Source organism: Python bivittatus, unplaced genomic scaffold, assembly GCF_059951505.1.
Source record: "Python bivittatus isolate LINGU-HERP-01145 unplaced genomic scaffold, Pbiv_v1 ctg000250_np1212, whole genome shotgun sequence".
NCBI lineage: Eukaryota > Metazoa > Chordata > Lepidosauria > Squamata > Pythonidae > Python > Python bivittatus.
In genome coordinates, this window is record NW_028277057.1 from 1,905,401 (window position 1) to 1,921,583 (window position 16,183).

Below are 16,183 nucleotides of genomic sequence, written 5' to 3' on the forward strand. Positions count from 1 at the left end.
GACCAGTTTCTCAATCTTAGCAACTTTAAGATGGGTGGACTTCAACTCCCAGAATTCCCCAGCCAGCAAGGCTGGCTGGGGAATTCTGGGAGTTGAAGTCCACCCATCTTAAAGTTGTCAAGGTTGAGAAACACTGCAGTAGATCAAACCAGCTCTCAACCTGCTTGGTCTTGAAACCTTATGGGAAGGGCTCTCAGTTTCTCTCATCTTTATTTACTTACATTTGGGGAGCCAAGGGATGACAAGGAAACTAATGTTCATGATCCTTCACAAATTTCTCTCATTTCTGTTATTGTTGAAAAATACTGGGCAGACATTCTGTCTCCTTAAGTGTCGAAGCTATAAAGATATGGGAGGAAGTGACCCCAATCTGATAGCCTTCAGAACACCCTTTAGCTGCTCTGGTGATGCCTCTGCATTTCATGAAACAATAAATATCAGAAGATTAAAGGGGGTGCCCTGAACTTTGACTAGCAACCAATAGGTCATCAGGAAGATTAGTTTCCCCCAATAATGAGGAGGATCCCAAATTTATGCCAATTTTAGCCAATCAATTTGTTAATTGTTGTATCTCTGTGTAAGAAATGCATATAAAATCTTCTTCTTTGAGTGTGATCGGTGTGCTTCTCTGCCTTAAGGGGAGACCCCAGCTGACTCTATTGGGCTGCTTTCAATAAAACTTTAAAATCTCAGCTGGTGTTTTTGTGTCTGATCTTGTGCCGGACTGAATCCTAATTGGGGAGAGTCAGGAACTCTCAAATTTTGCTAACAGTCTCACTCTCTCTTAGTGAAGGCCTGGGTGATGAGGCAGGTCTTCACAGCTCTTCTGACGAACAGCAGAACAGGGCCATCTGAATCCCAGGGGGAGCCTCATTCCAGAGGGCAGGCGCTGCTACAGAGAAGGGGCGCTTCTGGAGTCCTGCTAGATGGCATTGTTTCATTGAAGGAACCCGGAGCGCGCCAACCCTGCTGGATTGAATCTGTTGGGCAGATGTTATGGGGGACAGGGGTCCCTCAAGGAACCAGGCCCTGTGCCATGTAATGCAATTCACAAACAATCTTGCAATGCTGTCAGGCCCAGCCCAGGAACAACAGGGAAACAGTCCAGCCAAGTTCAGTTCTTTTATTGCTTACACCATGTAGACAGAATCTTGCTAGACTAAATCTGTGCTACTCTAACCTAATGGATATACCCTGGGAGATTCTAGGAAGTGGCTATCCTAAGTCTCTTCCTCTTCCCGTGCTCCTGCTCTGGACTGTGTTGCCTCTTGTCTCCCCGCCTTTCTTCCTGCAATGCGCTTCCTCCTTCCTGAGAACCTGGATCTCTACTGTGTTCCATCACAAATGCAGGACTGATCATTACGGCTGTATAGGGGAGTAAAGTCAGTTATGGGGAATTGTGCCTTAACGTAATGGATAACAGTTCCATGCACCACAAGGTCTCCTTTCTGGGGGGAGAAAATCTGCCAGATATATAAAGTGTTTTTCCCCCCAATGTTTTTGCGCTTAGGCTACAACAGGATATGTTGCTGGCATTTACTCTTATCTCAGACATGATGCATCATTACTCAATGGGGTGTTGGAGGGTTTATAATCAAAATGGGACTTTCTTCTGTATTTGGTGGGAATACAATAAAGTCTGAAAATGCTGGAGGAAATATTCAACAAAGGGATAACAACAGTGAAACGAAGGAGGGCATAATTAAACAAATGCGCATCTGACAGAGGGAATAAAAGTTGCAAAACAAATACATGGTTTACTTGCTTTTAGCAATAAAGTCCATCCTTACCCACCCACCAAGGGAAATATCTGGGTCATCTGAGACTGGAAAAAACAGTTCCCTAAGATGGGAGTCGATCACCCTGCTTGAGAAGGTCTAGGATCAAATTTGCATGCTGAAACAAACAACATAGGAAACCACTGTTTTATTGGGATAGACAGGATTTTATCTGTTTTGGGGCATTTTAAAGGGCCGGGTTGAAGAATGGAGAAGCTGCTGTGTGGGAAGTAACACCAGTCAAGTCGAAGGAAGGCTCAAATGCCTTTGAAAAATTGCTGCTCAGTTCTCCTGGCCCGCAGAGCATCCCAGCCACTGAGCTGGGTCTGGAAGTAAAGGGTTCCCCAGAGACCTGCTCTGTGATTGGACCACTCGGTGGCTCGCCGAAGTAAGGCTGGAAAGGATTGGAGGAGCGGCCTTTGTTCTCTGGTTGCCTAGGGCAACGGGCGGTACATGTCCGCCAAAAGCCAGGTAAGCAACAGCCTTTCACTGGCAGTGGGGGGGGCTGGGGGGGCTTTTCCAGGTGAATCTGTCCATGCAGCAGCTGCGGTCTTGAGACAGGGGTGGGCAACCTGCAGCCCCACGGCCCCAGGCAGCCCCCAAGCTCCTTTTCTGCAGGGCTTGCAAACCCTTCTGACTTAAATTTGGCCCAAATAATTGTTGTTGTTTTGAAACGAATGCAATTAAAAACCAGACCCATCTCCCCGCCTCCCAAAACTGGGGGGAAAAAAAGGAAAGGTGTCAGCCCTTCGAGGGAGGCCGGGTCAAAAAAGTGGCATGGGTCTTTATGGATGGCAGGTTGAATAACAGCATCTTGAAAGCCTGGTTGATTTTCTCTCTGCCCCGTCTTATGCCAACAAAATCAAGGTGGGGTGTATTAAAAAGCACTCATTTTGCCCCACTGCTCCCTCGGCTGCAGCCCTCGCCCCTTTATTGGCCCAGGAAGACAAAGTAATAAGCTATTTTAGAAACGGGTCTCGAAAAGCCACAAAAAGATTGCCCAAACCTGTCCAGTGGCAAGGATAGAGTCTCTGAACGACTTCATGGACATGCCCGTTCAGTTTTCTTGGCTACCGTTTCAAAGTTTGTTTGTCGTTGCCAGGATATTTTTCGGCTTTGCGAACAAGCCTCCAGTTGTGAGACTTCCACGTGGGCTCCCATCCAAGAACTAACCAGGCCCAGCCCCGCTTAGCTTTGGACCACCGGTTTGACCAACGGGCTATTTTTTCTTCTTATTATTTTAAAACAAAATGCATTGATGGTACTATCATGTAACCATTATGTTGTATTCAGGCTTAACCTGTTCATGGAATTAACCCATTTTCTTGGTTGGCCCAATATATTAAAATAATAATAATGTATTAAATGGACATGCTGCCTGACTCCCAGTGACTCTGGGCAGTTTGCAAATTGTTAAAAACATTTTAAGCAAGAAATGAAACAAACAGAACAGAACAAAGATGGCAGGGGTGCCAAACCCAGATGGGAACAGAGAAAAAGAAGAAAAGGCCTGGCTGAAGAGCCAGGTCTTCGGGGTGGGGGCTGTTCAGCTCTTGGGGGAATCTCATTCCAGAGGGCCGGCACTGCAATAGGGAAGGCACACTTCCGGGGTCCTGACAGATGACATTGTTTAATAGAAGGAACCTGGAGTGCACCAACTCTGCCAGATCGGATCGGCCGAGCTGATACTGTGGGAGACAGGTGGTCCCTCGAGCAACCAGGCCCTGTGCCACATAGGGCTTTATAGGTAACAGCACCTTGAATCATACCCAGAAACAAACTAGCAACCAGTGCAGCTTGCAAAGCAGAGGTGTTACATGGGCATACTGAGGCATGCCCATTACTGCTTGTGCTGCTGCATTCTGCTCCAGCTGACGCTTCCAGGTGGCTTCAAGGGCCGCCCCCAGTGGAGCGTGTTGCAGTAGTCAAGCCACGAGGTGACCAGGCATGACTGACTGTCTGAAGGGCCCTCAAACTAGGACAGGGTGCTGTGTAAAGGCCTTCCTGCCGACAGCGGACGCCTGCTTATCAAGTAAGAGCTGTGGGTCCAGGAAGACCCCCCCTCAAATGTTTAATCCCCCAAATAAAGGATTATATGTGGCCATTTAAAGGGGGTGCTGAAAAGCATCTTATATTTTAGAACAGAACTCAGTAAAAGGTATACATTAAGGAAAATCCATCTGTGGATATGTTAGGAGAAATGCTGGCAAAAATGCATGGGACTTTGAGTGCAAAGTGTAAAAGAATCAGTTGAAAAAGATTCCTACTCTCCTTCCTCCAAATATCCTACCCATCTCTTCCCTCACTCCCAGAACTGCCATTTGAACAAACAAACAAAAAACCCTCCCATACTCCATGTAGAATATTCCACTAAAAGTGGAATCCGATCAAGAGCATTAAAGCCATTAATTCTATTACAATAGAATGAAGCAGGAAGGGAACCTACTCAGACGATGCCACCATCCAGACTGAAAATGCATGCTGCCACTTATACATTCTCTTAATTTTTCATGACCAAGTGGGCAAAATGGATGAATTCCAAATAGCAAGCTGATATCTTTTTTTCCATTGACAAGAACCGGCCAGTGAAATGGTTCAGTGCTTCTGGTGGCTGTAAAATGCTCCCTTTCTGATGTCACCTGATTGTAATAATGTGATGTGTGTGTTCAGTTTATAGAAGCATGATGGCAAAACGAAGACAGGTCCGTTCGCCAAGCTTGCCGTAATTGTCTGTCATAGAGACCAACTCTGATATGTGTTCTGTGTCTCAGATCATCGAAACAAGACCTCCTAATCCTTATGCAACTCCTGCAAGTGCAGAAGGAGGTATGACATAGACTCTAAATAGTGCCCTGGTAGAAGTCAGGCGGGAGGGTGGGAAGTTTGGAAGTTGCTTATACAGTGGTACCTCGGGTCACGAACTTAATGCGTTCCACGATTCTGGTCGCGAACCGAATTGGTCACGAACCAAATCAAATTTTCCCATAAGGTTCAATGTAAATAAGGTTAATCCGTTCTGAACCGTATGTATTTTTTTTTAACCACAAAAATATGAAACAAAGTACAGTACAGTACAGTATGAAGAGAGAGAACACTAACCTTGCTTGAGGTGACACCAAAAAGCTTCACAGCAAGTGTCTGTCTGCGACCGCGATCTCGCCTAGAGGAAGCCACGACCACGTGTCAGAGCAGGGAAGATGGCTGCGGGTTGTGTTCTTCACTCGATGTGGAGTTCATGAACGGAAGCAAAAATTTGCGAACGCTGCTGTTCATGAACCGAATTGTTCATGAACAGAAGTGTTCGTGAACCGAGGTATTACTGTAAACCCCAGTGGCTGAGATCTGGTTTTTACTAAACAAAACCACAACATTATGGTTTAAGTGCAGAGATGTGCAATTTGCAAAAGTTCTGGGCTTTGCAAGACATGCTACAAAACTCCAAATTGGGGTTTTATGGAATAAAACAGCTGCGTTTAGCCTCTGCAAGGCTTCTTTAGGAAAAAGTTGACACTCACATTCCATATTTACGAGGATAAAAGATTCCCTCACCTGGAGATCATTTGATCGTTTAAAAAATTCTGCCCAATGTTTGTGGGAGTTTGTGGGAGGTGGGTCAGAAACAAATCAGAAATAAATAAATAACTGAGGGGAAAAAGTGTGAAACATACCCCCCCCACCAAAAAACCCCAACAAAATTATTCCACCATGTCAGGACAGCTTTCCCCAATCCAGCACTCTCCAGGTATTTTGGAACCACAAAGCCTATGCTCCTGGGCATTATGGGCATTATAATTCAAAGTAATGATTGGGTAAGGCTGGGGAAGGCTGCTGTTTTGTCAGGAGCCCTATTTCTCTAAAAGCAAATTGCTTGTTGAGAATTAAAGGCTTGGAGTCCTTGGGGTTCTCTGAGCTTGGTTCTTTTCTTGCAAATGTTTCATTACCTGGCTAGGTAACATCTTCAGTGCTAAAATGTTTGGCCTGGAAATGGGTGTTTGGAGGATAGCTCATCCAGAAAATACTGGAGTTGCCTGCAAATCATTGTGGCTCTTTCTCTGAATAATTGGGGATCATCAAGAGATTGGGTACTTGGCAGTGGTTGGTGATGTCATCCCAACTCTGGGCAATAGTTGATTTTAATCTGGACATCTGTCAGGTTTCATGGAAGCAAGATGAAGACGGTGTTCATGCAACACACTTAAGCTAGTTGTTGAATTTACCCATTTGCACAGTGCACTGAAACATAAATTAACCAAACAGCCTGGGGTCACACAATATATCAATCCACCAGAAAAATCACCAAGGTTAACCAACTTGGTGTGTTGTCTAAATGGAATTATTCAATGTGTAACTGACCTGGTTAAGAATGTTGTGTGAACGCAGCCAGAACTGCTGAACTGTTCCCAAAGAAACTAGATGGGGCAGTATCGTTTGAGACTTAAAGCACATTTTAAAGCCATTTTTAGCTCCTGTGCTGTTGTGGGTTTTAAAAAATTAATTCAGTCGCGTAGAAAACTAATTCTGCAGGATTTTCTGCTTAGATAGATACATACATTTAGGGAAGTTAAAAACAGGTTCATGTTCTGCAGTCTGAAAAAATATGCTCCGTTCTGCCAACTCATTCTACCATATCCATAGACCAAATCCAAAATTCTAGATCAATTTAATTAAATATCAGTAAACAATGTCAATTCCATACCATCATGTTCATGTACCTAAGCAAAATAGGGTAATTGACAATGATAACACCATAGACAGGTATCCTGAAACATTCCAGTTCCTTAACAATGTTGAAACTGAATGCAAAGCTATAATTTATCCAATGGATTTCATGGCTGAGCAGAAATCTGAACCTGGGTTCTCCCCATCCTAACCCGATGCTCACTGATTTTCTTTACTAGGACCACATTCTTCCATCCCTCTCAAATTCTATACCAAAGTGATTTCCAACACTGAAAAGAGAGGCTTCAATTCTCAGGTGAAGAGATTTCAATATCCTGAGGTAAGAGCCATTCTATTTCATCCTCCAGAGTCTGGCACATCTGTTTGAGTCTTGAGATTGTCTGTGAAGGGATTTATTGGGGAATATACCCCTCTGATTGCAGGTCTGCATAGCTCAGGTTGCCACTTTGCATCATTGGTGTTCTCTGAGCCTGGATTTTGTGCTGCAGAGTTTTCATTACTCTAGTACAGTTCTCAACCTTGGCAACTTTAAGATGTGTGGACTTCAACTCCCAGAATTCCCCAGCTAGCCATTGGGGAATTCTGGGAGTTGAAGTCCACACATCTTAAAGTTGCCAAGGTTGAGAAACACTGCTGCAGTAGATAACTTCGTCAGGCCAGGAGTTGGTTGGCTGGCTGATGTGCTTCAATGAGATGGTTCTGTAAGCAATGCTGTTTTGTCAATGATGGATGCCTCATAGCTGGGGGATTTATCTGGTGAACGATGTGGTGGGTGTCTTATCTGGATGTTACTTTCTTCCTGTGTGATGTTGATGTTAATAGGTATGTAATGGGACAGCAAGTTGGGGACATGTTGTTCTCTCCCAGTGCTCATTGAACTGGAGTTGGTTATCGACTGTTAAGTTGATAAGGGTATGCTCTCATTTATCTAAGTCTTGGTTGATTGCTGTGTGATGCCTGAGGGAAATGTTGTGTATCGTCTGCTCCGTTGGATACAGAAGGTACACACTGATATGGAAAAATCAGCTTCTGTAAGCCACATAGCATCTCAAAGCCTTCTTCTACCATAAACAGATTTCCAAACTGGTTTTTATACCAGATGAACGGTCACGGTTGATACCAAGAATCCTAGAAATCATGGTCATGGTTGATACCTAAAATCCTTCCTTTGGAAAGGAAGTTGAGACTGATTTAGTCAGAAAAGATTCTCCTACTTTGGTATCATGTTTCTTTTTGACCAGTAGAGGACAGTAGAGCTTCACAAATGAGGAGACCCAAGCTGCACTGTGGGAGAAAGCACAACACACACATTAGCCCCTTTGTGTGTGTGTGTGTGTGTGTGTGTGTTGCTTGTTTGTTTCTTTAAAGTGAAGCTTCCCACTCTGGTGCTTCCATGGAGTTAAAAGATGAAAAATCGAATCATACATCATTGGTTGGCTTGACGTGCTCCAATGAGATGGTTCTGTAAGGATTCAAGATTAATTCAAGGACTGAAGACATTTAAAAAAAAAATAAATCTGAATTTCAGTGCAAAATCCATTGCCTTCCTGAGGAACAAACCATCAGCATCCTACAGGCCAAGATCTTCTTTCTCTTTCCAGAAGCAAAGGTGTGGTGTCTTCTCCCCTGCTTCTTAATGTCTGTGCCTATAAAAGGAGGCTATTTTATATGACTTTGCTTTACACAGACACAAACGTTCCCACTGGGGGAAAGTACGTGCTCTTAACACCTGAAATGCAAACAAAACGATTTTATTTTGAAATTATATACGGCCAGTTACCAAGGTCTCTAGCAGGTGGCCATAAAGGGCTACAAGCCAGTTAAAATCAAGGGAAAAAAGAAATGAATAAATAAGTGATTTGCTTTTGTGACTTGAGTTCTCCTAAGAGAGAAAGGCAATGGTGTTACTAGATATGTGCTATTCACTAAAGCAGTGTTTCTCAACCTTGGCAACTTTAAGACGGGTGGACTTCAACTCCCAGAATTCCCCAGCCAGCCTGGCTGGTTGGGGAATTCTGGGAGTTGAAGTCCACCCGTCTTAAAGTTGCCAAGGTTGAGAAACACTGAACTAAAGGAAGGTGCCATATTTGTTCATTAATCCACGTTCCCCATTTGTTCATAATGGGACTCTGTCTTACCCTCCTCATTTCTCTCAGCCCTTTCCACTCACACTTTCCTTACTGGGGACCTTTAGCATAATCCAGCCCTTACTGTATAAACATTACGCCTTGCTGGCAAAATGATCTGCTGCCTGCTTTCGGTTGCCGTCCTTATGGTTCATAAAATGTATTGCCCGCATTAGGGATGCGAAGAATATTTGAAATATGCTAACTGACTGATGAACAGGCAAGGATTTGTATTCCTCCCCCCCCCTCGAAACACCTCCCAGAAAACCTACCCATGATTGATCCAGCCTGATCTAGTCACATGACCATGCCTCCCCCAAAGCAGTGGTGGGGAAGGGAGGGGAAGCGCCATGAGATTTACACACCGTGGCTCAGGGTCAGATGAAGCAGGAGAAAGGGATTACTTTCCGGAATGGAAAGATCCAACACAAGACTGTTCATAGTGTGAGCTAGGAATGAGATAAAGCCAGCTTTGTGTGAACAGGTGTGACAGAGGGCATCAAGGCTGCCTTGTGTCCTGGGGTCGAGGTATGCTGCACCTGGGAAAAGCAAACTTCTCTTTCGATCAGCACTTTTCAAGCTTTTCAGAATTCCTGCTGGCTGGGGAATTCTGGGAGCTGAAGTCCACACATCTTAAAGTGGCCCAGGTTGGAAAACACTGATTTCCACGACTGGCCAGTCTTCAGGAGAAAGGAGCAGATGGGAAGAACGGTCTCCCAGACCTCCTGTTCTTCAGCCAGGCCAGAGGCCCCGCTGGGCTGCCCTCCCTCCTTCTCCTCCACCTTCAAAAATAATGCGGCTTCCCGGCCCCCTCCTTCCAAGAGCTGGCTGAGGCTCCCGACTCTCCACGCCAGCGACCCAGAGCCAAGGAAAGCATCTTGGCCGGGCAACGGAAGAGCCATGCCCGTCGCTCCGTTCTCAAAGCCAGAAGCCCAACTGGCAGCAGCCTTTGAAAAGCCTGAAGTCAGCTCCACAATGTGCCCCTTTCTCCTCCCACGAATTTCCTGCTTCATAACTCTCGCAGGCAGGGAGCCAAGCCACAAGGAATACAAAGATTTGGCAGACTCTCGACTATCCCTAGAGAATATTTGCTTCTTCCCAGGTTTCAGGGAGAGAGAAGCTGGCATCCCGACTTTTTTTTTTTTTTTTGCAGCTAAGACAGTCTGCAGGCCTGGCAGGGCGTCTGCAGGGTGTGGCGAAAAAGTCAGGGTGGCAGCCATGATGGTGAGATCAAGCTCCCCCTGTTTTTAGGGCAATGCGTTGCACATCAAAAGCAGAGTTTTGGTTGCTCCGTCATGGATGCCATCTTGACTTTTTTGACCATACCATGCAGTCACCCTTGAACAGCATAGGGTTAGTAGAGGAGGCACAAAGCGCAGACTCGTGTCTAACATTTTTGGGATTGGGAGGCAGGCAGGAAGGGGGCATTGGAAAACAACTGGAAAGAACAAAAAGACTCAGTATATATTCTTTACTGTGGTTTTATCTAGGCAGAGAAGGCAACTCGGTGTCCAGCAGGTTTCCCTGTCCCACCTGGATCCAGGGACATTCACAAACGAGTAAAAAATTCAAGTGGTGGCTGTCACCACATAATCCAACCTGCCCCTTTTGCAAGTGTGTGGGGCATGCAAAGCATCTGGAAGGGGAAGGGAGCTTTGAGTGCACAGTTGCAGCAGCCATCTTGACTTTTTTGACACCCCCCAGATTCCTCTGGCTAGATCTATACATCATGCCACGTCAGGGGTTGGCAGTCTGGGGTCATGAGTACTGCAAGTCTGCATCGCCAAAATTCAGCAGCAAAAGGCCCAAACTTTGCCTGCACATTTGTCTTCTGTATTATGAGTGTGAAGGGTCCTGCTGCTCTCATTCCCACCTTTAATTTCCCTAAATTCCTCCTATATAGAAAAAAAAATTCTTTGGGAGCCAATTTTGGGGAATTTGTTTTTTAGAATTTGTTTTTGGGGAATATGCTTTTTAGAGACCTCCCCCTTCAATTCCTCTTCTTAAAACCCGGAGAAAACTGGCAATCAGAAGATGACCACCTTCTCGTGGCTGTTGGTCTCCTGTGCCTCTCCAGAAAGGCAAGAGGTTGAATCATGGCCCCAACTCATCAAACATTGCCACAATATGGTTTGTTTTACTTCTATCACATGAGCTCAGATACTGTTTCTAAACCATGATCTGTGGCTTCCTGGGTTGTGGTTGCTCAACAAAGTGTGATTAAGCCCACCACAGCTTAGTGCAAGGGGTGAGCCCGGTCTGAATTCTCTAGAGGTTGCCCCGGCCAACATCGCTGTTTTGCTGGACTCTGCGCATCCAGTCCTGACTTACCCAGCCTTAAGGCCATCTTTGGATGAAGCCCTACGTGTCACCTGCAGAAGACGGAAGGTGGTGTTCAGGACAGCCAGCTTGTTTTGCTTTCTCTCCTTCTATAAATAGAAAACCCACCCAGCCCTCTCTGGGGAATAAAAGAAATGTCGTTCTGGATGGAAAGTTGAGTCAGGAGGGGTGTGGCTCCTTGAAATAATACATTCTGCCCACATGCTGAAACAATTCAGGGCAAATCAGATGTCTAGGTGGGATTAAGCACGCCACGGATTTGTGCTCCACGAGTCTCTGTATGCCGTTGCACAGACGCAGGAGAAACATAATCTTCCACTTGAGGGCTGTTTTGCCATGCAACTTGAGACGCTCCATTAAAATGAGATTATTTTGATTTTGAAACAAGCAAAGAAGAACCTGCTTGGAGGCCGGTGACAATTGAGCAAAAAGAGAAACCACGACCCAGCAAGACATGGAGTGGCTTATGAAAATGGGAGGGGTATTCACATTATCATGCCATTGTGTGTCTCCACCTATGAGTTCACCCTCGTGTCAGGTAAACCCTCCATGCCTAGGTGGTGGAAAGCCCTTATTCTGGCACCAAAATAAAAAAAAATTGGCACCTTATTCTGTAGTGGCTCCCAAGTAGGGCAATGAACTCTTGACGCTTTTGGGTCAATTTGGCAAAGTTGCGTATTTTAGCATACCCATAAAGAATCTTTGTTTACTAGCAGTGTGCTTAAGTAGCAAAACAAGCCCTTGCTTTTTTTTATAGAAGAGCAAAAAAGGACGCCTATTTTGACATAAGGTCACTGATTGGTACTGGTCACTGAAAATAGTGTTTGTTTTTCAGTCTGCACATCAGTTCATTGCTGGCAACTTTTAATCAGCGATTCCCAGCTTCCTAAAGGGACTGCTGTATCTCCGAGCTTTTTGTAGTCACCATATAGTACAGTAGATGGGATCCCAAAAAGAAATGAAAAAAAAATTTTTTTTAAATTGTAATGGCCAAAATCTTATATGATCACCACCTCTCACAAGAGTTTGGTGTTCCTAGGTGAAATCTAGTGAGTTTTGGAGGGAGAAGGCCAAATCTCCCAAATTTTGAGATTTTCCAAGATTCTGGCCCTTTAAAACATTTTTGGATCTCAACCAGGATAGACCTGTAGGACTTTTATGGATCACCAGTGGACTTTGGAGCACATGTGGGGAGCCCTTGCTTTAAATCAAGCAAGACAATTTCAGAAAATCTAACTTTTAAGTGACAAACATTAACACATACTGGGAACCCCTCCATGTTTCTTCTCTTATAGCTGTTTGAAGGACTCATTGATCAGCCCCATTTCCTGAATATTGGCAGGCAAACCATTGTGACAGCTTCCTAATGATTGTTGTGTTTCTTCCAGAATGAAAATCCAGGGCCCGGGCTTTATAATGTCATCCATCAATCTATGCTTCTCAACAACGTCTCCCAGTCTCGGAAAGGAACCTGTTTTTTCCCTTCTTTGGTAAGGCCCGTGGTTTATGTAAGTGGTATTTATGTACAGAGGAGAAATGACAGAAATAAGGTCACACTATCATCCTTTCTAGCTCACACTTGTTTTCCTGCTGTTTAGGAGCATTGCATTAACCGTAAGGGTGAGTTTCCTATACTTAGGAAGAGATCTGTGATAGACAGATAGAAATGCACTCACCCACTGGCAGAGATTGCTGTATTTCAACTTGACTTTGACCCTTAAATGTAACCTACAAAAGAAATGCCTTTAAAATGTAGTGGAATCAACTAACCCTGATCTTAACCTTAACCCCAACATTTGTGTGCTTGCTTGTCCAGAACTGGATTCACCCATCATAAGAAGCTAAAATATGATTCTTCAGTTTTGCAAGTTGGGGGAAGTCAGCCATTTATAAACCAGAGTTTACATCTTAGTGTATTTGTGAAGCCAACCAATGGTGGTTTATTCAATAAACCATGGTTAAACTTTGGCTTAGTACTATCAACAAACTCAGCTGTATGGTGCTCATTCCCAAGACCAAACATGTATTACTCTGGAGAACAATTTCTGGTGTTCAGTGGCTACCAAAGTCTTTCATAACTACCAAGTGGGAATATGTTTATGAAGATATGTTTACCAAGATATGCTTACCAAGTGGGAATATTCAAATGCATCTTTCCAAGACAGTCCTATAAATATACTTTGGAAACCAGAGTTCTGCTCCATTCTCTTCTTCATCAGACATATTTCCAAACTGTGCTTTTAATATGACAGAGTCTGAATTCTGGAGACTTGACATCTTGGAGTAGAAAGGAATGCAAGCTGAGATTTCTTGACTGATTTATTATGTGCCATCAAGTCGGTGTCAACTCCTTGTGACTATATAGATGGTTTTCTCCAGGAGGATCTGTTCCCAACTCTTGGTCCTTCAACTTTCTGAAGGACTGAGAACTGAGTAACTGAGTCCATCCACCTTGTTGCTGGTCGTCCTCTTCTTCTCTTTCCTTCTACCTTTCCCAGCATTAGAGCCTTCTCCAGAGAGCTACAGTAGGTCTTCGCATTATGTGTCCCAAGTAGGATAATTTGAGCCTGGACATTTGTCCCGTGAATGAGAACTTTGGGTTGATTTGTTTGATGATCCATTTCTTCATTTTCTTGGCTGTCCATGTTATTCTCAGGAGTCTTCTCCCACACCAAAGTTCAAAAGCATCAATACTCTTTCTATCCTGATTTTTCACGAGATTTCTTCCCAAACAATAATGAGTAGAATGTGGTTGCTAGGAGTCAAAAATGACTTGATGGCACATAATCAGATCAGATTATCTCAATAAGCTTTACAACAGCCCTATGAAGTAGGCTGGTCCTGACAACTCTGAGCTGGCGTTTAAACCAGACTCATCCCTTGGAGTTCATGTTCTTAACCAACTTGGTATACCAGCTTGTTTTAATTTTGAGAGGATTTTAATCACATGGTACATTTTAATTCGATTAATGTGGTGAGAGCTTATATTTACGTCATCATGGAGACAATATGTCCAAACTGTCACTGGGGTGGCAAATAAATATCAGCTGTCACCACATTGAGTAAAGGCCTAAGAAAGAGTTGCTATGTGAAAGCGGTGCAATAAATCAGCTTGCAGTGATTTTACAACTCCAGGGAGGAGTTGGTTCTCACTGGGATGCAAATTCTTGTTAAGATGGCAATCTCATCACAAAGATGTGAGTAGGGAACCAAAAGAAAATATACTCCCACAACCCGCCCATGAAAATGAACACAACATTTGCCCCTGGGCTTTCTGGAGATAACACCTTTTGGCACCACATCCCCCAAAATCCTTGGTGAGACACATGGAATGTGTCACTGTCATGAAAAGATTGTCATTCCTTGTCTTAGATTTAGCCAGCAATGTAGAAAAATCAGACATAACTGTTCTTTTTGGGGTAGGGGGGTGGTGGTAAAGCTGACCCAATGGTGTAAAGTCCCCACTGCTTCGTTTTATTACAATCTTTGCAGGATGTCCGAATCGCTCGCCAGAGAATTCCCAATTATCCTGCTTCAAATGCCTACGACCTCCCACCCTCTCTGCATTCCAAGAGGGACTTCAGCTTGGGGTACTCTAGCATGTTTCATCCACCATTCGCCAGGAAGATTTCCAAAAGGGCCACGCCAGCCCCCAACCAATACAATGTAAGAAATTATGTATAGCCACAAGGGAAGGGTGGTGGAAAGCAGAAAGCCGGTCTGGAATTCAGAGGGTTGGAAAGAGGCAGGATGGGGAACTGATTGAGGAGGATGGAATTCCTTCCTGAGCTGCTGACTTCTATCTTATTGAAAGCATTTATTCATTAGACCATTTCCATCAAAACTCATTCATTAATACAGATGAAAGGGGGAGGAGGTGCATTTGATTTTTCCCAAGAGAGATGCGCATAAACCAGGTATGAACTCAGTCCAGCCCTGCCTAGCTTTCTTGAGATCAGCCCATGTTGGTTAAGTGACGCCACCTGCTGCGACAGATAGAAAGTTAATACACTGAATAACATTTAGAAACAAACAAATAATCAGAAACAGCATTCTCCAAAAGAAAAAGGAAAAAAAAAGCAAATTAGATGCACATATCTGGAAGGTGGAATGGATGGCTTTATTTTTTTATATCAGACAGAGTGTAGCAAAGAGCAGAGTCAGGGATGAATTACAGGAAACAGATATATCAGGCCACGAGTGGACCATGTCAGTCTCACCTGTGTAGATTCATAAGCGTGATCTCTCCTGGTTTGCAAGAGACCTACAGGGGTAAATAAACAAACCTTCTTCTAGATTACTCCACATTTTATGCATTGTAAAAGACATGATTTGGTACATTTGTATTACTTCTTCTCTGACCCCTGCCTTTTTTGTAGCATTTTATCTGGGGAGGAGTTTCGTAGACCTTGAAAGCTTGCCCAATGTTTTTGGTATTGTGGTTGATCCTAACAAAGGTCCTGGCCAGCTATGGAACAGAAGAGTGTACAGTATGGTTCAAGAGTAGTTTGTGTGAAGTCTTAATGCAGAGGGAATAGGGAATGGCCTTGAAGACAGGAGGAGGAGCTGCTACCAAAGCAATGGTGAGATAAGAGGGGCTTGAGCCCAGGCCAAGAAAGTCACTTGAGAAAATGTCTCAGACAAGCCCCTCTCATGAAGACAAAAGGAGAAAGATCTATAGTCTACTAAAAGTAGTTCTGACCTGTAAGGCACTGGTTTCTTAGTCTGGTTTACCTCGTAGGGCTGACCCTTAGCTTTCATTAGCTACCTGGTGAGAAGCATAGAAGGATGAATGGATGGTGGTATGATACTGAAGAAAAGGCAACTGATCTTGCATGCATCTCTCAGTCTTTGCCCCAAAGTCATTCCCTCTTCTGCAGTTCGCTACTATATTATCATCAGCCATTCCCACCCTAATAAAAATATTAACTGATGCTCAGTATTATGCAGAGGATTTCTCCTGAGAAGAAGAAATCCTCCTGAGTTAATCACTAACCCATGATTTACTTTTAGACCTACCTTAATGCATAACCTTTGGAGGAGCCAAACAGGAAATGATCTGTTAAAAAAAAAAGTAGACAAGCACAATAGTTTATGGCTGTTGGTGAGGGAGACCAAATGGGAAGAAATGAAGGGCTCATATTTGCAGCATGTATTCAAGCAAAGTTCACGGTGAGAAGAAAAAGGAAGAATTGCATTAGGACTCCAGATTGGGCTGGAGGGTGAAAAGTAAGCTTGAACAACAGAAGAAAAACAAAT

At 44.1% G+C, this 16,183-nt stretch overlaps 1 protein-coding gene across 1 annotated transcript in view; it reads left to right on the forward strand.

The window, feature by feature from the left end:
• STPG1 (sperm tail PG-rich repeat containing 1) overlaps positions 1–16,183 on the forward strand; it is a 29,251-nt gene that overhangs the window by 1,270 nt on the left and 11,798 nt on the right. Inside the window, exons 3-6 of the mRNA XM_088140972.1 lie at positions 4,550–4,604; positions 6,677–6,777; positions 12,313–12,414; positions 14,417–14,590. Of these exons, the coding sequence (XP_087997098.1) occupies positions 4,550–4,604; positions 6,677–6,777; positions 12,313–12,414; positions 14,417–14,590 (432 nt within the window). The remainder of the gene's footprint in view (positions 1–4,549; positions 4,605–6,676; positions 6,778–12,312; positions 12,415–14,416; positions 14,591–16,183) is intronic.